Source organism: Pavona decussata, unplaced genomic scaffold (genome assembly GCF_977016875.1).
Source record: "Pavona decussata unplaced genomic scaffold, jaPavDecu1.1 SCAFFOLD_8, whole genome shotgun sequence".
NCBI lineage: Eukaryota > Metazoa > Cnidaria > Anthozoa > Scleractinia > Agariciidae > Pavona > Pavona decussata.
This window is the reverse complement of record NW_028145431.1, coordinates 1,454,752-1,474,972: the sequence shown is the minus strand read 5'-3', so window position 1 is coordinate 1,474,972 and position 20,221 is coordinate 1,454,752. Positions and strand designations below refer to the sequence as shown.

General features: G+C 37.2%; 3 protein-coding genes and 1 long non-coding RNA gene across 6 annotated transcripts in view; 2 read left to right on the top strand and 2 right to left on the bottom strand.

The window, feature by feature from the left end:
* The window catches only part of LOC146488798 (uncharacterized), a 28,719-nt gene extending 8,699 nt beyond the window's left edge, over positions 1-20,020 (bottom strand). Inside the window, exon 1 of the mRNA XM_085113750.1 lies at positions 19,905-20,020. The gene's annotated coding sequence lies outside the window, so the exon portion shown is untranslated. The remainder of the gene's footprint in view (positions 1-19,904) is intronic.
* Positions 609-3,936, top strand: LOC146488801 (caspase-6-like). Its single transcript, XM_085113673.1, has 3 exons — positions 609-1,074; positions 2,256-2,342; positions 2,619-3,936. Exons 1-3 carry the CDS (start codon positions 759-761, stop codon positions 3,614-3,616), a joined length of 1,401 nt encoding a protein of 466 aa, XP_084969799.1. The 5' UTR covers positions 609-758; the 3' UTR covers positions 3,617-3,936.
* LOC146488800 (uncharacterized) lies at positions 5,915-6,890 on the bottom strand. The gene is made up of 2 exons (XR_014865409.1): positions 6,733-6,890; positions 5,915-6,644 (listed from the first exon to the last, which is right to left on the bottom strand). It is a non-coding gene; the product is annotated as an uncharacterized LOC146488800 (long non-coding RNA).
* LOC146488799 (protein RER1-like) lies at positions 7,000-16,584 on the top strand. 3 transcript variants are annotated; one of them, XM_085113830.1, is made up of 7 exons: positions 7,000-7,119; positions 10,041-10,124; positions 10,494-10,598; positions 11,421-11,517; positions 12,016-12,097; positions 12,786-12,921; positions 14,470-16,584. In XM_085113830.1, exons 2-7 carry the CDS (start codon positions 10,050-10,052, stop codon positions 14,557-14,559), a joined length of 585 nt encoding a protein of 194 aa, XP_084969956.1. In that variant the 5' UTR covers positions 7,000-7,119; positions 10,041-10,049; the 3' UTR covers positions 14,560-16,584. The 3 variants fall into 3 exon arrangements, with proteins under 3 accessions (XP_084969956.1, XP_084969951.1, XP_084969952.1); XM_085113825.1 differs by having other exon boundaries at positions 11,421-11,532; XM_085113826.1 differs by having other exon boundaries at positions 7,006-7,136; positions 10,050-10,124; positions 11,421-11,532.
* Positions 20,021-20,221: the final 201 nt, after the last annotated feature.

Below are 20,221 nucleotides of genomic sequence, written 5' to 3'. Positions count from 1 at the left end.
AAAATCGAAACCATTCAATGAATGAAGTCAAGAAATTGACATAGTATAGAGGATAAATAAATAAGGCATCTGTCCAAGTGTCAGGTCTGTGCGGCATTCTGTACTCGAGTTATTTGAGAAAATGTTCCACATAAATTTATAGAGGTTAGTATGGAGACGCTGCCCCTCAGAGGGGCACAAACATGGCGGCCGGAAATAGGAAAAAACATCTGGAGTTCACTTTTGCCAGAAAAGAGGTTTTTTTGCCCTTGTGAATTTTCAAATGTTTAGATTAATATTTCTCCTCAAACTTGAATTGTTTAGAATGCTGAAAATCACCCGAAGAGTCATTTTTAAGATACGAAAAAGCTCTGTCACGGCCGTCCTCCTGTTGTCACGCACGGTGGAAACTCGGAAATTGAAACTGTTCTATTTTCAAAAGGAAGCACGACATCGAGCTAAGAAATTGTGAACAGGCATATTTTTAGGTAATCTTTCCTTGAATGAAGGTAAAAATTTTGTAGGCCTCCCAGTTTTTAATTCTAGAATTTGGTGACGTCACGTGAAAACCAAGAATTATGCTCGAAATAATTTATGCTATCCGGCATCCTGATTCTTTCCCAGTCCTTCCAAACTTTTACTCGTCCAAAATGGCGGTCGCCCAAAGGATTTTTGGGATAGGGAAATAACCATTATCGTTCGCTTTCCCGAAGACATTTCGTTTTCAATGTACGAATGTTGTGAAAGGAATTTTTTTATTTCAAGGATACTAAAAAATCATGGAAGCTTTTATCATGCCGATCACAGGTAGAACGCTGGCAAGAAATCGTGTAGCACTTGCGAAAAATCTGGAGCCATCGAAATACTGGAATCATCTGTACCAGGAGAGCGTCTTCGATGCGGATGATGTGGATGACGTCAAAGCCGAGAAAACAAGGAAGAAACAGGCAGAGGCGATGTTAGAAAAACTGGAACTTAAAACACCTGAAGAACTGACTCTTTTCTTAACTGTTCTCAACCAAGTCCAGCCTCATTTATGTGAATTGCTTCAAAGGGAACCACCACCTGAACAACGAGTACAGCAGACGCAATCGGGTAAAGAGGCCATATAAGCTTAAGCTCATCTCAGATAAGCTTATATGCATTAGTCAATTCCAGCAGTAGTATCCCCCCACCATCTCTCCCCATCTTAGTATTACTGGAGCAGATCGGTTTGAGGTGAAAATCATGAGACCACTTCCTTTCAATGATAAGTTCATTGGCATAGAATGTAAATTTGTTATTACCTGCATGTATAAAGGAAGAGAAAAATGGGATCTCACATCCACAGAACGAACAATCATTGGTGGGACTTGGCTTAAACTGAATTAGCTGTGAGTAGAATGAAGGCAAGCTCAGGAACAAAGAAATCAAGTGGTCCTTTTTTGGTGGGGGGAGGGGGCATTTTCCAGTTTGTTTTCAAAACATCTCGGGGGGGGGGGTGGTGACAGGCACTGCTGGAAATGAGTGGTGCAGTAAACTGCAGTGATGGGGAAGAGTAGAGGTGGACAGATATGTAGGCAATTATTTGCCTTTTGTGAAAGATTTTTCTTCAAATTGCCCATCCCTGGGTCCAAACTGTACAGTTCAAATCATTTAAAATCCTCTCATTGGAGGAGGTGCTTTATTTTCCTAGGGTATTCCACATTGTATCTGAACCCCCCACCTCCCCACCAAAAGATGACAGGTGCTGCCAAAAAATCCAAGTTGTTGTACAGAAGAAATGTATGGAGGGTTGGGTCAGTAAAGTACAGACTTTTCTTCATGAACTCGTGTTTCCAGTTTTCACACACAAGTGAGATCCTTACGGTTTTGTTGTGACAGAAGTTTCATAAAAAAAATTGCCGAATGTAGCATGCCCTGAAATGAATTTACTTGCAGGTCTTGTAATATTTTTGTTGCCGCAATCATTGTGAGAAGTTGCGCTCGATTCTACCTTGTGAAATGCTTAGTGCAAAAAACATTGTCAGTGAGACATTTTCATTTTAGAGCATGTCATACTAAGCAACATTTTGTGCAACTTGTCTCACAACAGAGTAGTCTGAAATGTCAGCCGTCTCCTCCCCCTGCGGGGTTAGGGGGAGGAGACGGCTGACATTTCAGACTAACAACAGAGCAAAAAATTATTATGAGACAAGTTGCAAGAAAAAATGCCAGGTGTAATATACTGTAGCCTTGAGAAAATTGTGCAGAACCTTCTCAACTTCCTTGATTCAATATGTGTTTGTTTTTTCTAGGGCTATCTCAACCAAGTATGAGAGAAGTTACACAACATATGACCGGCCTACACGTCCATACACAGCCTCGTCCCTTTGTTCGCAAAGGTATTGGTCATTGTTTTCTGTACCTTTGATATTCTGATACATCTAATTCCACATTGAAATGATAACCAAGTTGTAGAAATGTCTCTCCAAATTTTTGGCTAATTTGTGACAAGCTCAGAATTAAAATATTCATCTTGTAATAAGCATTGATATTACAAAGAGAAATTTGATGCTGATCACTATTAGGACTTAAAGGGTTAAGAAGGCTTAAGTATGATCCAGGCTGCATATTAACTATAAAGCCATAATGCCATCTTTTTGTTTTAATTTTTACAGCTCTCAGCCCAACTGAACATGGACACGGGGATGATCGCCAACCAAGTGATGAACGAATTACTGCAGGGAAGGAAGCTTTGGGAACAGAGCATGTATTGAGCCAGACTGTCCCACAAGATGATGAAGAACCTCTCTTTGTTGCACCCACAGACCCGAGTAAGCTTCCTGCACACATTCGGCCAGGTTCTGAGGAAGTATACCCCATGAATGCAAAACCAAGAGGAATTGCACTAATAATAAACATTGAGTTTTTTGCTCCCAATAATGAAAAAACTCAAACGGAGGTAGAGAGAGAGCGATTGGACAGTCGTCAAGGATCAGAAAAGGATCTCAAAGCACTTGCACGGCTGTTTGAGGCCCTTGATTTCAAAGTCAAAACTAACAGAAATCTTAAAAAATCAGAACTTACGAAGGTTTTAGATGATGTTTCCTGTGACGACCACAGTGCATATGACTGTTTTGTTTTGTGTCTGATGAGTCATGGAAAGGAAGGAGCATTCTACTGTGCAGATGGCGAAACCATCCTTCTTGAAACCGTTACTGATTTTTTCAGCAACTCAAGGTGTACTACTTTAAAAGGGAAGCCAAAACTCTTTTTTATTCAAGCCTGCAGAGGTAATTTGAAAGAAACAGGTGTAGTTAAAGATTCACCCAATAGCCCAGTGCCACAACAGCCGTCAACAAATGATGACGATGAGGAAGAAGATAGAGGCTATAATTTTTCATTTCCCCAAGTAATTATTCCTGATCATGCAGATATACTGATGGCATATTCAACCGTGAGTGGTTTTGCTTCCTTTCGAAATCCACGCGACGGAAGCCGGTTTGTCCGTTGCCTTGTGGAGGTATTCAAAGAAAAGGCAAGCCATGAAGATGTGTTGAGCATGCTCACGATGGTGAATGCAGAGATCAGCAAAATGGGTGAAATTGACACCAAGCAAGTGGGACAACCTACTTCAACATTAACAAAAAAGGTATATTTTTGGCCAGGACTTTAGACTCTATAATGGATTGAATATAGGTTGGTTATTCAAAGTCAGATGCAACATGTACCATTAAACCTCTGTTATATGGTCAGACTTTTGACAAGCATTGTTAACGTAACCAGGATAATCAGACTTGCTTTATACTAGCCTTTAAGTTGTACAGGTCCCATTGGACCAAGTGGGGTAACACAGGTCTCTATTTTTCAATCACAAAACCTAGCTCTGTCATGTGTGCCTGTTTGAGCTAACATGTATTTACTAGCCCTGAACAGGAAGAGAATACTGAGTGGACTTGCTTTGTTTGGCATACTCTAATAATAGTTAGCATATAATCAAATACATCCTGGATCTGTGAACGACTTCTGATTGATCATTGGTGAAAACAACTTTAAATTGTTAAGGAATTAATAGACCAGAAGAAGTACCCTAGTACGTAGTGCCTTAAATAATGTTTGTTATTTTCTGCACAATTGACTGTGATGCTATGAGTAGAGTACAATTAAGTGTGATTCACACAGGTGACATGATGACATAATTTAGGGCATTAGGTCACACAAACATTAAAAGAACACCTTTTGTCGATGTTTCACTTCACAATAAACACAACATAATGATGTATGTAACAGGCTGACGCCTGCTTAGCTCATTTGGCTAAGTACTAGACTGTGGAGTGGTTGGCCCAGGTTCAATTCCAAGTTAGAGAAAGCACTACCTTTGCTGCGATATCTGCAAATGGTTAGACTTCCTAATCTTCTTGGATAAGGAAAAAAACTCTAGGCCCTTCTCACAGTATTTTCACTTAAATGTCTGACTCTGTAGGGCATAAAAGAACCACTAGAGATGTAACAAATCTCTGGCAGTGACCAGCCCTAGTGCCTGTCTCACATTAAAATAAAGGGGCATTCATAAATCATTACTTCATTGACACGTAAACTGCAAAACAAACAGTCTAGCAACATCCCCCACGTAGTGTTGTAAATTATCCCTGGAAAGACCCAAGGGGAGTGGATAGTAAGATATTTGATATTTGATAAGCATAATAATGTAAGCATAACGACTTAAGGAAAAACTTAATTTTTCTTTATGTCATCATGTTGTTAGTGTGAGCCAGGCCAGAGAGCCAGGGGGTAACTGTAATGAGGAATTTAACCAGTTAATTAAGCATATAGCATGAGTGCAACGCAAAATCCAAATAAAGTTGAAAATATAAACTCTAGTTGAACCTATTTTAAATTTTACGTTGAATGCACTCCTAATAATAATTATTAGGAGTTAAAAATGCAATTATTGCGTTTGGAGTCATTGATGAACACACCTCGGTGCCAGTGGCTATCTATCATCTCATATTCAACACATGCTTGTGGAAAAATAATATTGTTAAATAGTTTACAATAATAAAGTATTGTTACGTAGTTCCACAAAATTTCCATACCTCCCCTATGGATGGGATTTTCTCTAAGAGTCCCCCTCTTCCCCCTCCCCCATCTCTCTGGAAATTCCATTTTAGCTTCATACTTTAGCTACCCCCTGAGAGTTTTCAGTCTTTGGAATGGGGGGCAGGGAGGGGTATGGATACTTTCTGCAACTATACTTAAGATAGAGCCTGTTGATTTGTAAGTCCTGCAGTTAAGAGTAAAATGTTTTTGCTGAAAAAAAATAATGTTGGATAATAGTTATATGCACTGCTACATTGCATAATAAATAATTTATACTGAAGTTTGGTTGGAAAAACATTGTTTTGTGATTTTATAATTTAATGATTACTGGTCTTTTAATAATAATTTATTTGTGATCTTTAAGTGAACATTAACCAAACCATACTTAATATTTCTTTTGAAAGAGAATTTATACTATTTTTCCAAAACAGCCATTTTAAATCTTTTTTTTTTTTTTTCGGACTGCTGAGTAACTGACATGTGTCATGTAACTTATGGTATACATGCCAATTTTCCCAAACAAATGTGTGACTTTCATTTTCATGTTACCGAAACATTTGAAGATGTTCTAATGATTTCGGCACTTTGCTGAAGATGTCCAAATATCAACACGGGGCCCTCCAATGCCACATCTACCTTAATAGTTTGGATCTTTCTTCAAGACTGTCAGCCAATTTTGAATAATTTAAGTGCAGTGGGCTAGCATGAGGAACAGAACCAAGCTTCCTTCTCAGCATGTCATTGGAAAACTCTGAGAAATTCAACTCTTTACAACTTGGTTCCAGATTATTATATTCCATTACTATAGGCAGCCACACCTAAATTATTTTATAATGGCCACACCTACAGAAAGATCAAAGCAATGCCAAAGGTATTCACCTTTTATGCATGTTTTATTCATAAATATAGACGTATCAGGGCTCCCTGTCAGAAGTGCCAACAACTTCTGCACATTGCCAAAGAGGCCCATTAATTGATTAAAGTCAATTGCCCAGTCCCTCAATATGCATTCAGACATTGTCTGGAGGACTGAAATGACATGGAGTCCTTTGTAAGGTTTTTTTTTTTTCTAAACTAAATCACATTTACATTTCCTTTAGTTAAGGCGCTGTTACACCAGGCAATTTTTCTTGCAACTTGCAAAAATTGTCTTGCAGTTTTGTTGCGACAGAAGTTGCACGAATCATTGCCAAGTGTAACATGCTCTGAAATGAACATGTCTCGCAATTTTTTTGTCGCCTTAATTGTTGCAAGGAGTAGAAGTCGGTTCTACTTCTCACAATTATGGTGACTGTAACAAAAACGTTCCAAGACATGCATGTTCGTTTCAGGGCATGTTACCCTAGGCAACGATTTGGGCAACTTGTGTCACAACGGCTCAACAAAGTTGCGAGTCAAGTTGCAAGAAAAACTGCCAAGTGTAACAGCACCTTTAAGGAGCTTGTTGGCCATATAATTTTGCATGAGAAATTGCAGGCTGCAAGCATGAGGTGATGTTAGTTATACCTATAGTCTGTACTATAGGCATTTCTGGCCCCGAAAGGTGCCGTTGACCTGAAATAGGATTTTTAAATTCACGCTGGTCTAAGGAGAAGGATTTTTGCCTGAAAAAGATAAAAATGAAAAGGTAAAAAAGTCATGTTCTGGTATGGTTTCATCCAGGGGGTTCATTCAACTGATTCAGTCACATACCTGACTCTCCTAATGAAAAGGTGAGGTGGTTAATTGGCTTGCAATTTGACAAATAAACAATGCAGAAGAGATGTAATTGAATTTAGATTTGATTATCCCAGTTTTCACGTTGGCAACCTTAACACGACCACCTCCTGCGCAATTTCACGCATTTTTTGTCACTGAGACCCAATGGTGCGTTCTTATATGAGGTAGTTTTTGTTTCTACCCATAATACATTTGGATTTCAACTTTCGCTTACGCATAAATTTTAAGTTTAAACCGCTGAAAAAAAATTCGAAAGTTTTGCAACGTGGCGACATAGAAGAGAAGGGATTATACAGAATTTTGATCTTTCTGTCGCTTCAAATCAGGTTACAGGAAAGCATTCAATAAGTTTGAAAGCAGGTGAGTTTTATTGATATGTATGATCAACTGGAAAAATGTAAGATCAAACAAGAAGTGTGTTTTTTGGAACTGGGTTCTAACTATCATCGATCGATCGACCGGCGACGTGATCACTTCAAATGTCACCGTTAAAATAGTAAATGATCCACGATTTTTCTCGAACTATTTTGATAAGAAACTCTTTTAAAGATACCCGTCTTTGAATTATGGCTTCATTGGTTTAAAGAAGCTGGCTAAAGCCTGATCTTTGAGCTAACAATATTATTGACAGTTTGTCTTCCGTTTTCACGTTTATGTTTTCGTACAAATTTCCCGGCCTTTCAGGATTTTGTTAAGAAACTAACTGCTGTCAGCGAATGTCATTTTTCAGTTTTCATTAATCTTAAACTTACGTATTTAAGCTAAATACATATAACTTGTTGTACGGTGATTTGATAATTCGTGTGTAAGCTGATACTGCGTATTTTTTCACACCGAGTCATTGAAAGACTCTTGTGGAAGACTTCAAAGTAGTTTATTATGTAAACTAAAAAAATTGAAAGTCTGTAGTATTAAGAAACTGCTATAATTTATTGTTAACCATCTCTGACACATTAATTTATATTGGAAGAGTTCAAAGTAGTTTATTCAATTTTAAACTAAAAACAAAATTGAAAGTTTCTAGTATTGAGGAACTGCTTTTGTTAATCATGTGTGACCAACAAATGATTAGCCTCAAATGTCTCCTTGCAATGTCATTACTTGATCAAACATGAAAGGCAAAGTTGCAACTACACGCCTAAATTAAATGGCCCACACAGTAGAGCTTAACCCAGTTTCTGTAGCATGAGGCAACTTGGAGTATTTCTACTCCTCCCTGGACGGAATGCCAGTCCCTCGCAGGGTTAGGGACCGATCGTTTATTACGTCCTAGGGGGGGGCGGTGGTTTCCTAAAAAATCGAGTGTATGAAAATTTTACCCCCCAAAAAATCTTTCAAACAAAAGTTTTACCCCCCACTGCAATGACAGTTTGAAAATTTTACCCCCCCCCCCCCCATGGTTGCCATGGTTGCCATGGTGGTTGAATTGTTGAGAAGGTCCTGGGGCCTGTTTCTCGAAAGACCCAGTAACTTACCGGGCCCGTTTTTCGCCGATTACAGAACGATTACAGACATGGTACTTCGCCAATGTTTTCATAGAATAATAAGATTTTAAAATTTAGTATTCAAAGCTAACAAAAATTGACTTCTGTTGAGAAACATTTGTCACCAAAATTACTATCGGGCCCGGTAAGTTACCGGGTCTTTCGAGAAACGGGCCCCTGGGCACAACGCTTGGTTACATGCGGAAGTCGCTAGCTCTCTGAATCTGAACTGGCAAGAGAAACAATCAGAAGTTAGGCAAAATTCAAGTAAGGGAACGTACCTTAGAATATCTCTTCAATGTCTTTATAATAACGATGTTTTGTTATTGCTGGAGTCTATTCTTCAGTCGTCAAGAAGGTACCCAGAGGGTCAAAGCAGCTCGGGGTTTGAGAGCAGTACAGGAGCATTTGATGAATGGATGTGGATCAAGGATGTGGATATATAGATTTTGAATAAGCCTACCATCTCTATTCGTCTTTTGGTCAATTTTTTTGCCCAGAGAAACAAGCCTTCAGAGATAAACTGCTTGATGAAATGCACAGTTTGCCTGTCTATGTCATTACTCAACCTATTACGTGCAAGATCTTTGTCGCTCTGAAGAATTGTAGCGATATGGAGAAGTAGCTAGTTGATTTTACCAACTTTAGGATTGATGAGAAGAATGATTGTGAAATACATTTAGTTGGTACCCTTAAAATTTTACCCCCCTCACTTTTTGTACAGGGTAAAAAATTACCCCCCCAAAAAGAGCTCGTTTAAAAAAATTACCCCCCCCTCAAAAAACACCGCCCCCCCCCTAGGACGTAATAAACGATCGGTCCCTTACCCCCCAGCAGTATGTTGCCAGTACCTAATTATACACCACAACAGAAGAGAGACAATGTGGGGCAATGTTTCTTGATCAAACGTACAGGGTTTATTGTTGAGTGTAGCACTATTGAATTACCACAACAACAAAAAAATAAATATTGGCAGATTATTGCATTAAAAGTCACATGGAAATGTCACCAAGGAAGGCTACATGTATGTTCCTGTTAACAATAGATTTGGCAATTGAATAGCTTTTATTTAAAAGTTTTTATTTTAATTCATTCTGCAGGAACAAATTAATTTTGGAGCCTATAGTCATTCCTTTGAATTTTTCTCAGACACATTTTACCTATACATAAATATGTTCTGGTTTAAATTTTTTTTGGTTTAAATGGTTCAAACCAGTAGCACCATGAGAAATATGTGGAAAACAGTAACCAGAATATACTTGTTGATATTGAGACTGAATTATTACTCTATGGAAACAAAATTTCTTTTAACACTTCATAGAAACTACCGTAATAGAAAACTTATACCAGTAGTTTGCTTGATTCTATACATTGCAAGTTTAAGGTAGCACTTTTAAAAAACTTTAGATAAGTCGAAACAGGTATATAAAGCACTCACCATCTGGTCATATTTCTACAGGACATTTCTGCATTCTCTCATTTCCAGAAGTATTACTATAACTTTTTAAAAACAGAACTGAAAGCACTTTCTATTTCTTTCATTTCAGTGTATGCAATCCAGTTTATTCTAATAGCTTGTAACTTGTTTTGTGTCTGTTACGTCCTGTGTTCGTGTTGTCCTCTGTATTGACATCATTGTAAAGGCAAAAGCTGCCCAGATAAGCTATCCATTAGTTTTTGAAGCAATTGCTAAATATTGTTGAAATAAAGAAAAATGGCCATCAGTATTATCAACACCTATCATGCCATGCAACAAGTAGAAGATGTTATGATCATGATGCTGTTAACTTGTTTCAGAGGTAAGAGATGGATGATTCTACAGAGGACAGCCGGCCAGCTCAACCAGGCTTCATTAAAAAGTTTTTCATAACAATGTCACAGGTAAGAGATGTTTGTACATTATAGGGTGTGAAACCTTTCCAGCTCTTTGAATTGACCTGAACATGCATGTACATAAATCTTCCAGTATGTTCCATTGGCTTAAAAACTGGGAGAGTGTGTATCTTGATTGAAGAAAAATAAGTTTTAGACAAAAATTTGTTTAATTCTGAACTGGGTAAATCATTTACTGACAGTAGCTTTTTCTTTTCTTACTTTCACCCAAAAAAGGGTGTCACTGTTACCAACAGCACAGCTAAATTAATACTGGCTACTGCAGTTTGTGAAACAGAGTATACGGCAAGTTGTGTCTGATACATGTAAATTAATGTGAACAACATAGAATAGCATTTTCATTCTTGTTAATTGCAGAGATATCAGAAGTTCCTCGACAGCACAGTTCCTCATCTCGTTTTCAGATGGATTGCAACGTTTGTTATGATGCTTGTGTTTCTGGCTAGAATTTTCTATCTTCAGGTACTGTAATTCTCTTCATGTCTATTTAATTGCCAGATTCTCGTCAGAAAAGTAAAATTGTCTTAGACTAGCTGAATCTAATGTTAAAACCAGTTAGAACTGAGTAGAATTTGGGTTACTTTGGCATTGTTAGAGCATAAAAGTACCAATATCTCATCAATCTCTAAACTAGTGATTTTTGACAGGTACATGTAGGTGTTTTTTTGTCATACTCTTTTCATACATCTGATCATTACTTCCCAAATTTTGTGAGGTCATACATAGCCTTAGGACTCTATTGCACAGTGAATTGTGCTGGAGTTATCATCAAATAAGACCTTCCTGCACCCTGTGATACACCCATTTTGGATATGGTACACAAATTCCTGATTTGGCTGCAGGCAACTTCCTGCAAAGTAGCCAGCCAACACTTTTCATTGACTTTCCATAAGTGTTGTCTAAAACGCCTCAACTTATAAGGTGCATGTACATGTAGGTCTCACTGGTTTTAGAGTGGGACTCTTTGTTTTCTGTGACATAGGTCCAGGGGTCACACTAAATGGCAGACGTTTGTGACAAAGTCACTTTGCAGAGCAATTTATAACATTCTCAAGTTTGAACTCACCATACCAAGTCTTGTTTAACAGGGGTACTATTTGCTTACGAGTAAATCAGTTGTGAGAAATGTGTTCTTTATTACTGTTATTGAATCATGGTTCTTAAAAGACTTATTTGGAGCAATTTCAATGTTAGGCAAAAAAACACAGTTTCTGTCTCGCCCAGAACCCTTCAAGTTCATTTTAAATTGTATTTTTAATTTTTTCTTTTCTCTCTTTGTTACAGGGCTGGTATATAGTCACATATGCTCTTGGTATTTACCAACTTAATTTGTTTATTGCATTCTTGACACCAAAAATTGACCCAGCACTAGAAGAATTAGGTGAGAGCGATATAGGTGTGTTCCTTCATTTGTTATAATTGTACAGTTGTCATTTTACACACTTTGTTTAAAAAAACTGCTTTCAGTTGTCACAAGCCTGAGAACTTGAGAAAAAAAATTGCAAAAGTATTGAGATACGGGGCTCTATATCCAATTTTGAGTCAGAGCACTCTAAATGATTTTTAGTTGAGTGACTTTAAGAGTGCACTGATCAGACACATTGGTTTCCATCCACCTTAAAAGAACTTTGAGTACATGCCACAGACCTATGTTTGCTAGGCTTAAACATTCCATTTACGTGGGCACTTTGCATTTTGGACCAGAATTTTTGGTCCAACTGTTGAAATCCTAATGGAACACACAGATACTGTATTCTGGAAATTTTCTGGAACAAAAACACAGCCTTTTGAGCTACTCCATTTTTGCTTACATTAGTCATTAATGGTACGTTTTTTATTTGTTTGTTTGCTTGTTTACATGTTTTTATTTTATTTGTAGAAGAGGATGGTCCAGAACTTCCTACCAAAGCAGACCAAGAGTTCAGACCATTTATAAGAAGGTTGCCAGAATTTAAGTTCTGGTGAGATTTCGCTTTAGTTAACATTATTTTTTTACATTATTACTATAATGCAAAGCAAATTTTGCTTCTGAAGTCTTGTGTTCAGTGCGCATTATTGTACATAAGATTAAAACAAACAAATTTGACAAGAGCACAAATTGTACATATAACTTTGATAATTTATTAGTTTCATTGTCAAATTTCAATATAATGTACTATTTCTAGTTTTGGCCAGTATAATACAGATGAAGTTTGGTACATTTCTTTTTGATAAAATTAATAATAATGTTAGTAACTTTGTCTTCATTGTTTGTTAGTGTACAGGTACAATGAATATTTGTGTTAAGTTGAATTGTGAAAATTGTGAAACAAAGTCACTTTTGATAGCTAAGTTAATATTATTTTGTCTTGCGATCGATTCACTTTGATGTGTATCGCAATTTTTTAACCGCTATACTGCTGGTTTTCATCAGGTGATGATGTCAACGTCAGCCAGTAGACACCATCACCCAGGTTGAAAACCGGTAGCATAGCAGTCGAGACCTTGCATGACATGTCGTCTAAGTGACTCAATCGTGCTACAAGTTATTAACTTAGCTATTGTTTCAAATCACAATGACTTACACCTTTCTTGATATAAAGCCAGGTTTATTTGAGTTCATTTGAGATGAGGAAGTTGTACTGATAATCTCTCTATTTCCCTTTACAGGTATGGAGCCACGAGGGCAATTGTCATTGCAATGACATGCACATTTTTTGAATTTTTCAACATCCCTGTGTTTTGGCCTATCCTAGTCATGTACTTCATTGTTCTTTTTGTCATCACAATGAAGAGACAAATAAAGGTAAGCAATCATTCTCCTTTATCGACATAATTTGAAATTTTGATGTTGCTCAGGTAGCAAGAAAAAGTTGTAGAAGAAAGGCCTAGTTTGAGAGTCTTGCCATTTACCAAATTTATTCGCCTCCATCAGTGAGATGATGCTTGGAAATTGTCAGCATTCAAAGGATCTAAAAATAAATACATAAATAACACTAATAAATAACCGGCTGAAAATTTACAATACCGAAACAAGGGCAGCAAAAGCTGCATGGGATGGAGCTTTGACTGCATTCCCTGGAAGAATATTCCATTCCCTTATTGTATGAGTGAATTGGTCTTTGTTAGCCTCTGTATTTACATGGCAATTTTTTTGTCCCAGAGGGGTTAGGTACTTTGTAGCAACATTCCCTGTTTGACCATTGTGTATTTTATAGAGCATGGTTTGCCTATATGTCTAGTGAAATAGAGCGAGTCCAAGTGCTTGTTTTAAGGATAATATACCCGCAGGGTCCGAAATTAACTTTTTTAGGCAGGCGCCAAGTGGCGACTGAAAATTTTTTTTCAGTCGCCATACGGAAAAATGTGGTCGCCAAAAAGCAGAAAAAAAAGTGTCAATAAAATTTTTCCTTCGCAGCGAAACACAAACCAAAATTTTTGGTTGCCAGATGGAAAATTCTGGTCGCCAATTTTTCTTTTAAGAATCAGAACGAAGAGAATTTATACACCTACCACTGAAAAACCACGACGAACGAATCGAATGTCGGCTATATACGCAGTTTCATAAGACTGCTAAATGTTTCAAGTCAACTTTATACCTTCTCTTGTCTCTACCTTTTGGAGAAGAAATGTACCCGATTGAAACCTGCCGGTTGGTTCTTTGCTCTATGTTCAAAACCGTAAACGATCTTTCCTTTCGCGTTCTGTCAAGACGATCGACGGATCGCCATGTTGTTCGCACCAGGCCACAACCGTGCAGCATTTCTCGTTCAAAAAACATAGCGGCGAAGCTTCGCTCGCACTGCTCGAGCTCTGAAGCGTTGTGATAAATTTATAATAACAGGAAAATCGGTTTTATACTTCAAAAGCAATGGAAAGGTAAAAAGTAAGTGACCAATAATTGGCGGGCGGCTTTGAATTTTATTTTTGTCGATTTGGCTGAAAATCAAAGTTACTGTTTGTATAATGATCGTGGCATGAAATAGTTAATCGCCCGCTGGCGACTAGTTGTGAAATTCTGGTCGCCAGTGCAAAATTTTTAGTCGCATTGGCGACCAGGAAAGCGCAATTTCGGACCCTGTACCCCCGATCTTCATACCAGGAAGCCTTACAACTTGCTAAAATCCCTAGACTTGAGGACAGGCGCAATGAACTCTGCATAAGAACTTTTGATAAAATTACAAAACGCAGCTGGGCCTTGTCAAAACATTGAACCCTGATTGGGCCTATCGCCCATGACTATTCTCTTAGAAACTCTAACTCAGTCTTGGAAGTCTTTTAAATGTAGAACTGAGCAGCTTGCCAGGATGGTCATGGATAACTGCTGATCATTTCTTTTTGTTTAAATTTTCAGCATATGATCAAGTATCGATATTTACCGTTCACTTATGGAAAACAGAAATACAGAGGCAAAGATGATACAGGAGACGTAATGAAGTCATAAGGTCACATTTAACAAAGTTATTGTTACAAAAGTTGTACAGTAAAATTTTTAGTTATACTAAACTGAATTTGTCTCTAATTGACTGAGACAAGTTTAGTACATAATTTTAACCATTAAATCCCCAGTAAGATTCTCTTTACTTCTTTATGGACATTTTTTAATCACTTAGAAACATTTTGACTCAAGCTAAAAAGTGTTTTTGCTTTAGGTGGTAGTGCTAGGTTCTTGAACTGTTGTTCTAGCTGTTGTTCTAACTAGGTTCTTGTGTGAGACTGTTCACTTTTTTCACAATTTTATGAAGAATACTTAAATTACGGCCACACATTCAGCTATGAACGTTTAATGCTGGCTTTGATAAATAATAAATTTTATTTTAGATGAAGGTTTTGATAAAATGTATGGAATAAAGAGCTTGGAACTTTTTTTTTTTGTAATGCACATCTTTCACTTGAATTTATTTACAAAGAGGCAAGGAGAAGTCAGTAATTTTTCACTGTTAGGGATTAAATGGTTAAAATAAGGACTCAAGAGTGCATTTTCAGAAGTATTTGGTGGCAAAAGTTGATAAAGCAGTTTCTTTCATTTTTGCTTGTGATTAGCAACAGAAGAACCTGGTGTAATTTGATTCCACCAAATGGACTTTTCTTTGGAGAAAAATAAAGAAATAACAATAAGCATGATCACAAGTCTTGCTAAATCAGGAAGTTAACCCTTTAACCCCTAATGTCAATGAACAAATTCTCCTATCCTATCCCCATACTGTTTTATTAAAGTACTGGGGAGAAGTTACTAAAATATCGGAAGAAAATTCACATTGGCTGATCATATCCTTAATTCTCATGACCCCAGGGGTTGAATACACATTGCCTTTTTCAGGAGAAATTTGATGCTGATCACTGCTAGGACTTAAAGTGTTAAGAATTATTAACAGCTGCCCCAGGGTATTTCTGGCAGCCTTTTTGATGCATCTTCAAAGTTATGGCACAATTTGAATAATGTCGTACGAAATAACTTTCAAATTAAAGTTTCTGTAATCATCAACCTGTGTTTTATTTTAAAATTATTTGTGTTTGGTTAATTTTGCCTTTGCCCCGTAATCAGTCTAGTTGCTGAAAAGACTTCAAAAGTGCTTTATTTTGCTAGCTCGAGGCAAGTTCATACATGTAGAACTGAATGTCAAGATTTAGTCATTGTTATTTTGACCTCCTGAACATGAAAATCGTTTCCTTTGTTTTTCTCTAAAGACTTCAAGAAGTGCAATAACAAACTACATACACACTGGATTTTTATTCTTGAGAAATCAATTTTTCAACTTGTGCTACAAAATTCAGAAAAAAAGCTACTCATAATTTGATATGAATTTATTATATATGTAGGTCCTTAATTTGGATAATTTAATGAAGTTGTTGATGATTAAACTAATTTGCGATATTTTTTGAACCCTAATTGTAAGTGAGTTTCTTGGAAACAATACCTTTTAGCAAAGTTTTATGTTTAACATGTGGTGTGACTTTGTATTTCTCCAAATCTGTCTTCATGTACACTTGAAGGGAAGAATAAGGTTTAGTATTTATTCTTTAGGATACAGCTCATTCGTGACTTGATATTTACAGTGTGAGAACACAGGAACATTTTCTGGAATGTTTATTGTGTTCTTATCAGTAGTGACGGTTAGTATTGCAAAGATGGCAAACAAAAAACTAGCAATAAGCAGAACTTTGTACACATGTTTAGCGTCATTAACATACATTAGTACATTAGCATAAACAACAAAACTACCTATAAATAAATACAGTCTATTGAAATAGCTTGGCAAACTAAGTACTCTCTTAGTGTCAAAGTGCACGTTCCTGTGGTACTACAAAACAGCACCACAGGAAAGTACTGCTCGGTAGCTTTTATTTGAATGATCATACTTTAGGATTTGATTCACCCAAAAGTGAAAACAGTGAGTAAAAGGGTTTATTATTAATTATACCTAGAGCTATTGTTTCTGCTTTGGCAGTAATAAATTATCGTATTGTTCGTTTGTTTATTTGCTAAATTGAATGTTAACTACTGTTTTGTACAGTTGTTGATCCCAACCTTGATTATTATACATGTAACCGTATAACAATCTCATAATAATCTATCACAATCAGGGAAAAACTTTTTTTTTCCAAGTCAGGGAATTTTAGTATTGACTTGCTAGGTTTGTGACGCGGGAGTGGGGGTACTCCCATAATTTTTAGCTGGGGGTGTGTCTCTGGGACTCTGAGAACCTTAACCTATACTAGACCATGTGAACCTTTATTTTGCAACCCTATTCTAGAATTATATTTTACACCAAAAATCCCTACCCTATCCTTGACCTATTTCCAGACTTTCTATTTCCTGAAACTCGTTCACTATTATATTACAGTCTAATATACACACCATAGTCACATTGTTTTAGCGATTTCCATCTCAATCCTGAACCGTTAATTATTGATCAGTATTATTCAATGAAAAGCTGTTTATCAACGTGCTACGAAGTAAAGTTGTCGTACTGCCCACCATACCAGTTTTTAAATGTCGTTTACTGGGAAACTTTCTCAGACTAAATTATTCAAGCAACTGATTAGTTTCACGGAAAATGATACCCTATTCTAGACCAAAACTCCCTGATTTCTATACCTTATTCAAGAGTAAACTCTGTGAAAACCATACCCTTTACAGCAGCACATACCTATATAGCTAATATATGGGAGTACCTCCCCACAGTTTTTTGCAAAGATATTGCCTTTCAAAAGTATTTACTAAGGAATTGATTTCTGTCACTTCACCACTGACTTTCTTGCCAAAGAATATATCTTGAACGGATAGATCTTAAACCTGGTTTAAATTATAAATCTTAAACCTAGTTTAAATTATTTAAGGACGGTGCCTACTAATATCGAAGTATTTTTGTGCGGTTTGTGACTATGCGGGAAAAGCAGATCTTAGTAAGGGCTATTGGAATCCAAAAAGAAAATTGGGGGTAGCCACGCATTTTTCAGAGAAAATTAAGCAAAAATATCTCTAAAAAACGCTAAAATATAAAGCAATGTATGGGATTTTTTCCTAAATTGAACCTTAATTATCTCTGAAAAATGCATGGTTACCCCCAATTTTCTTTTGAGATACCAAGAGCGTTTGGTAAGTTCTGCTTTCTCCGCATAGATTTAAACCGCGCAAAACTATCCCTGTATTAGTAGGCACCACCCATAGGAAACCCGAGTATCTCGAGATGCGCAGAACGTATGCGCAGTAACAATAGTAGGCACCGTCCTTAAACCAGGTTTCACTGACCAGAGTAAAGCAAACTAAGGATGTTTTTTATCCTGATGAGCGGCAATCCAAAATATAAACCAAATTAACAATTTATTAATCATTGAGCGCATATTGGATTTGAGATTATAGATAGTCAAGGAGGCCTGTAGCACCGAGTTGGCTATAATCGAATCATATCCAACAAGCGTGAATGAAGAAATCTTTCTAGATCTTGTTGATTTTGCTTTGCAAGAAAGACCAGAAGACAATTTAATGGTCTCTATTTCTGGGGTATGGCATAATGGCTATTATTAAAAACTGCATCATTGTATAATGCAATTCGAGCGATTTGATTGGCTTAGCGGCCATGGTATATGAGCCATTATACCATGCCCGAGAAATAGACACCGTTAAATTGTCTTCTAATTATTCTTGCAAAACGAAATCAGCAAAATCTAGCAATATTTCTTGGTTGTTTTTAATAAAACAATTATTCCACTCACGCTTGTTGGATATGAGATGATTATAGCCAACTCGGCGCTAAGCGCCTCGTTGGCTATCTATCATCTCATATCCAACGCGCGCTCGTAGAATAATTGTTTAATATACCATGGCACTAAGTGAATCCAAACTCTGGGATTGCATTGTACATTGATGTAGCCTGTGTACAGCCTCTGGTTGGAAGACCTTCACCCCATCCTCGACTAGAGATCCCCCACTAGAGAGCCCGTTCACAGGCTAACAATGATCCAGTTTTTAATAAATAGAGTAGGAAGGTAAATTTTCAAAACATTTATTTAGGAGGGGGGTCCATTGTGGTCACTTTCATGTTCTTCAAGGTAGTAAGTCAAAGGTTGCTGGCCAATCCCTCTGTCATTGTTATTGGCTACCATTAACTCGATTCCTAGGCTTGGAAATAATACGTTTGCTATAGTATATTTTATAAAAATTATCCCAATTTTGATGTATTATGTAGCATACTGTAAAAGCTCTATTAAGCCCCCAAGGGGGGGGGGGGGGGAGGGGTGGCTTATTTATTTTCAGGCCTCTAGAAGGGCATTGGGGGCTTATTTCAAATCACGTCTTGAACAAAAGCCAGCATTAGCTTTTCCAAAATATTTCTTCACAACTGACGGAAATGGCTCTTGTATCACAATGTCATTCTTACCGTGCTTGCATTGCCACAATAATACTCTTGCACTGTTGAAGACCACTTTTTCCTATAGACAAACTTTCTGATGTTTTGATCATAGGTACACGGCACCTGAGTTTTGGAGTATTTCTTTTCTCTTTTCTCTTTTTTTTTTCCTTGTATTAACGTGGAAAGTGAAGGTACCCCATAGAAAGGAAATCTAACCTTCAAAAAGATTGCGGATTGCAATAATACACAAGAAAACAGCAGCCAAATAAGAATACCAAGAGTTTTAAGCAGTGTGCAGTTAGTTTTACAAAATTTGGCAGGATTTAAAGCTTCTTGTACCATATGATCTTCATGATTGATTTTCACTAAGTACAGTACACAAGAGCTCAGTAAAAGACTATCATTTTACTTTTGAATTGTGTTTTATTGCTTGCTGGAATCTTCCATTGTCTCAACATAAAACTTAACCTTTTTCTCGACCGTAAACCTTTTGGAGTCTCAAATTTTAGCCATGAAATCTAGAGGCTAGATTTCCAAAGCCTTCCTTACAATGTAGTTAGGACAATCTCGTAAAGAATCCTGAAGACCTGAAGATGTTTTCAATAAGAATCTGAGTAGGCGGAAAAAGTTTATGAGTAGACGGAGAATTAACTACTTGTAGCGAAGGTACGAGTTGCGAGCGCCGAAGGCGCGAAATTTCCCCGGAAAAGTTTGAAAATTTGGGCCTCTAAGAATGCAAGAAGCAAGAATTAGGGTATTTGGACAGAACACAGACATCATTAATTTTTGGCTTTTTTCATTCAGCCAGAGAACATGAATATGCTCTTGACCATAACATAATCTTTCGATGTTTAGCAGCCGAACCGAGGAATAACGAAAATATAATTTTGTAAGTGTTTGAGGATTAGCTATAACGGAAAAATAAGGGACATACCTGTCTCTTTTCTTTGCCGCTTTTGCTGAAGTTGAAACACGTCAAACAGAGTTCTTTGGTTTTCTTTAAAGGCAAGTCTTGCCGGCCATACATGATTGAACTATGTTTTGATCGAGCACATGGAAACTCGATTTAGCATCGCGTATACGTGAAACGCGAGTGGCAAAAATGACCACGTGACCACGATTTTCCCGCCATTTTTCGCGTTTGCCGGTTGCCGTTTCTACGTGAAAACAGGCTATTTCGCGTTTGCCGTCTACGTGAGAACTCCGTAGTATTTCTTCCTCTTCTTCTTTTCTTTTGTACATTTTTAAATG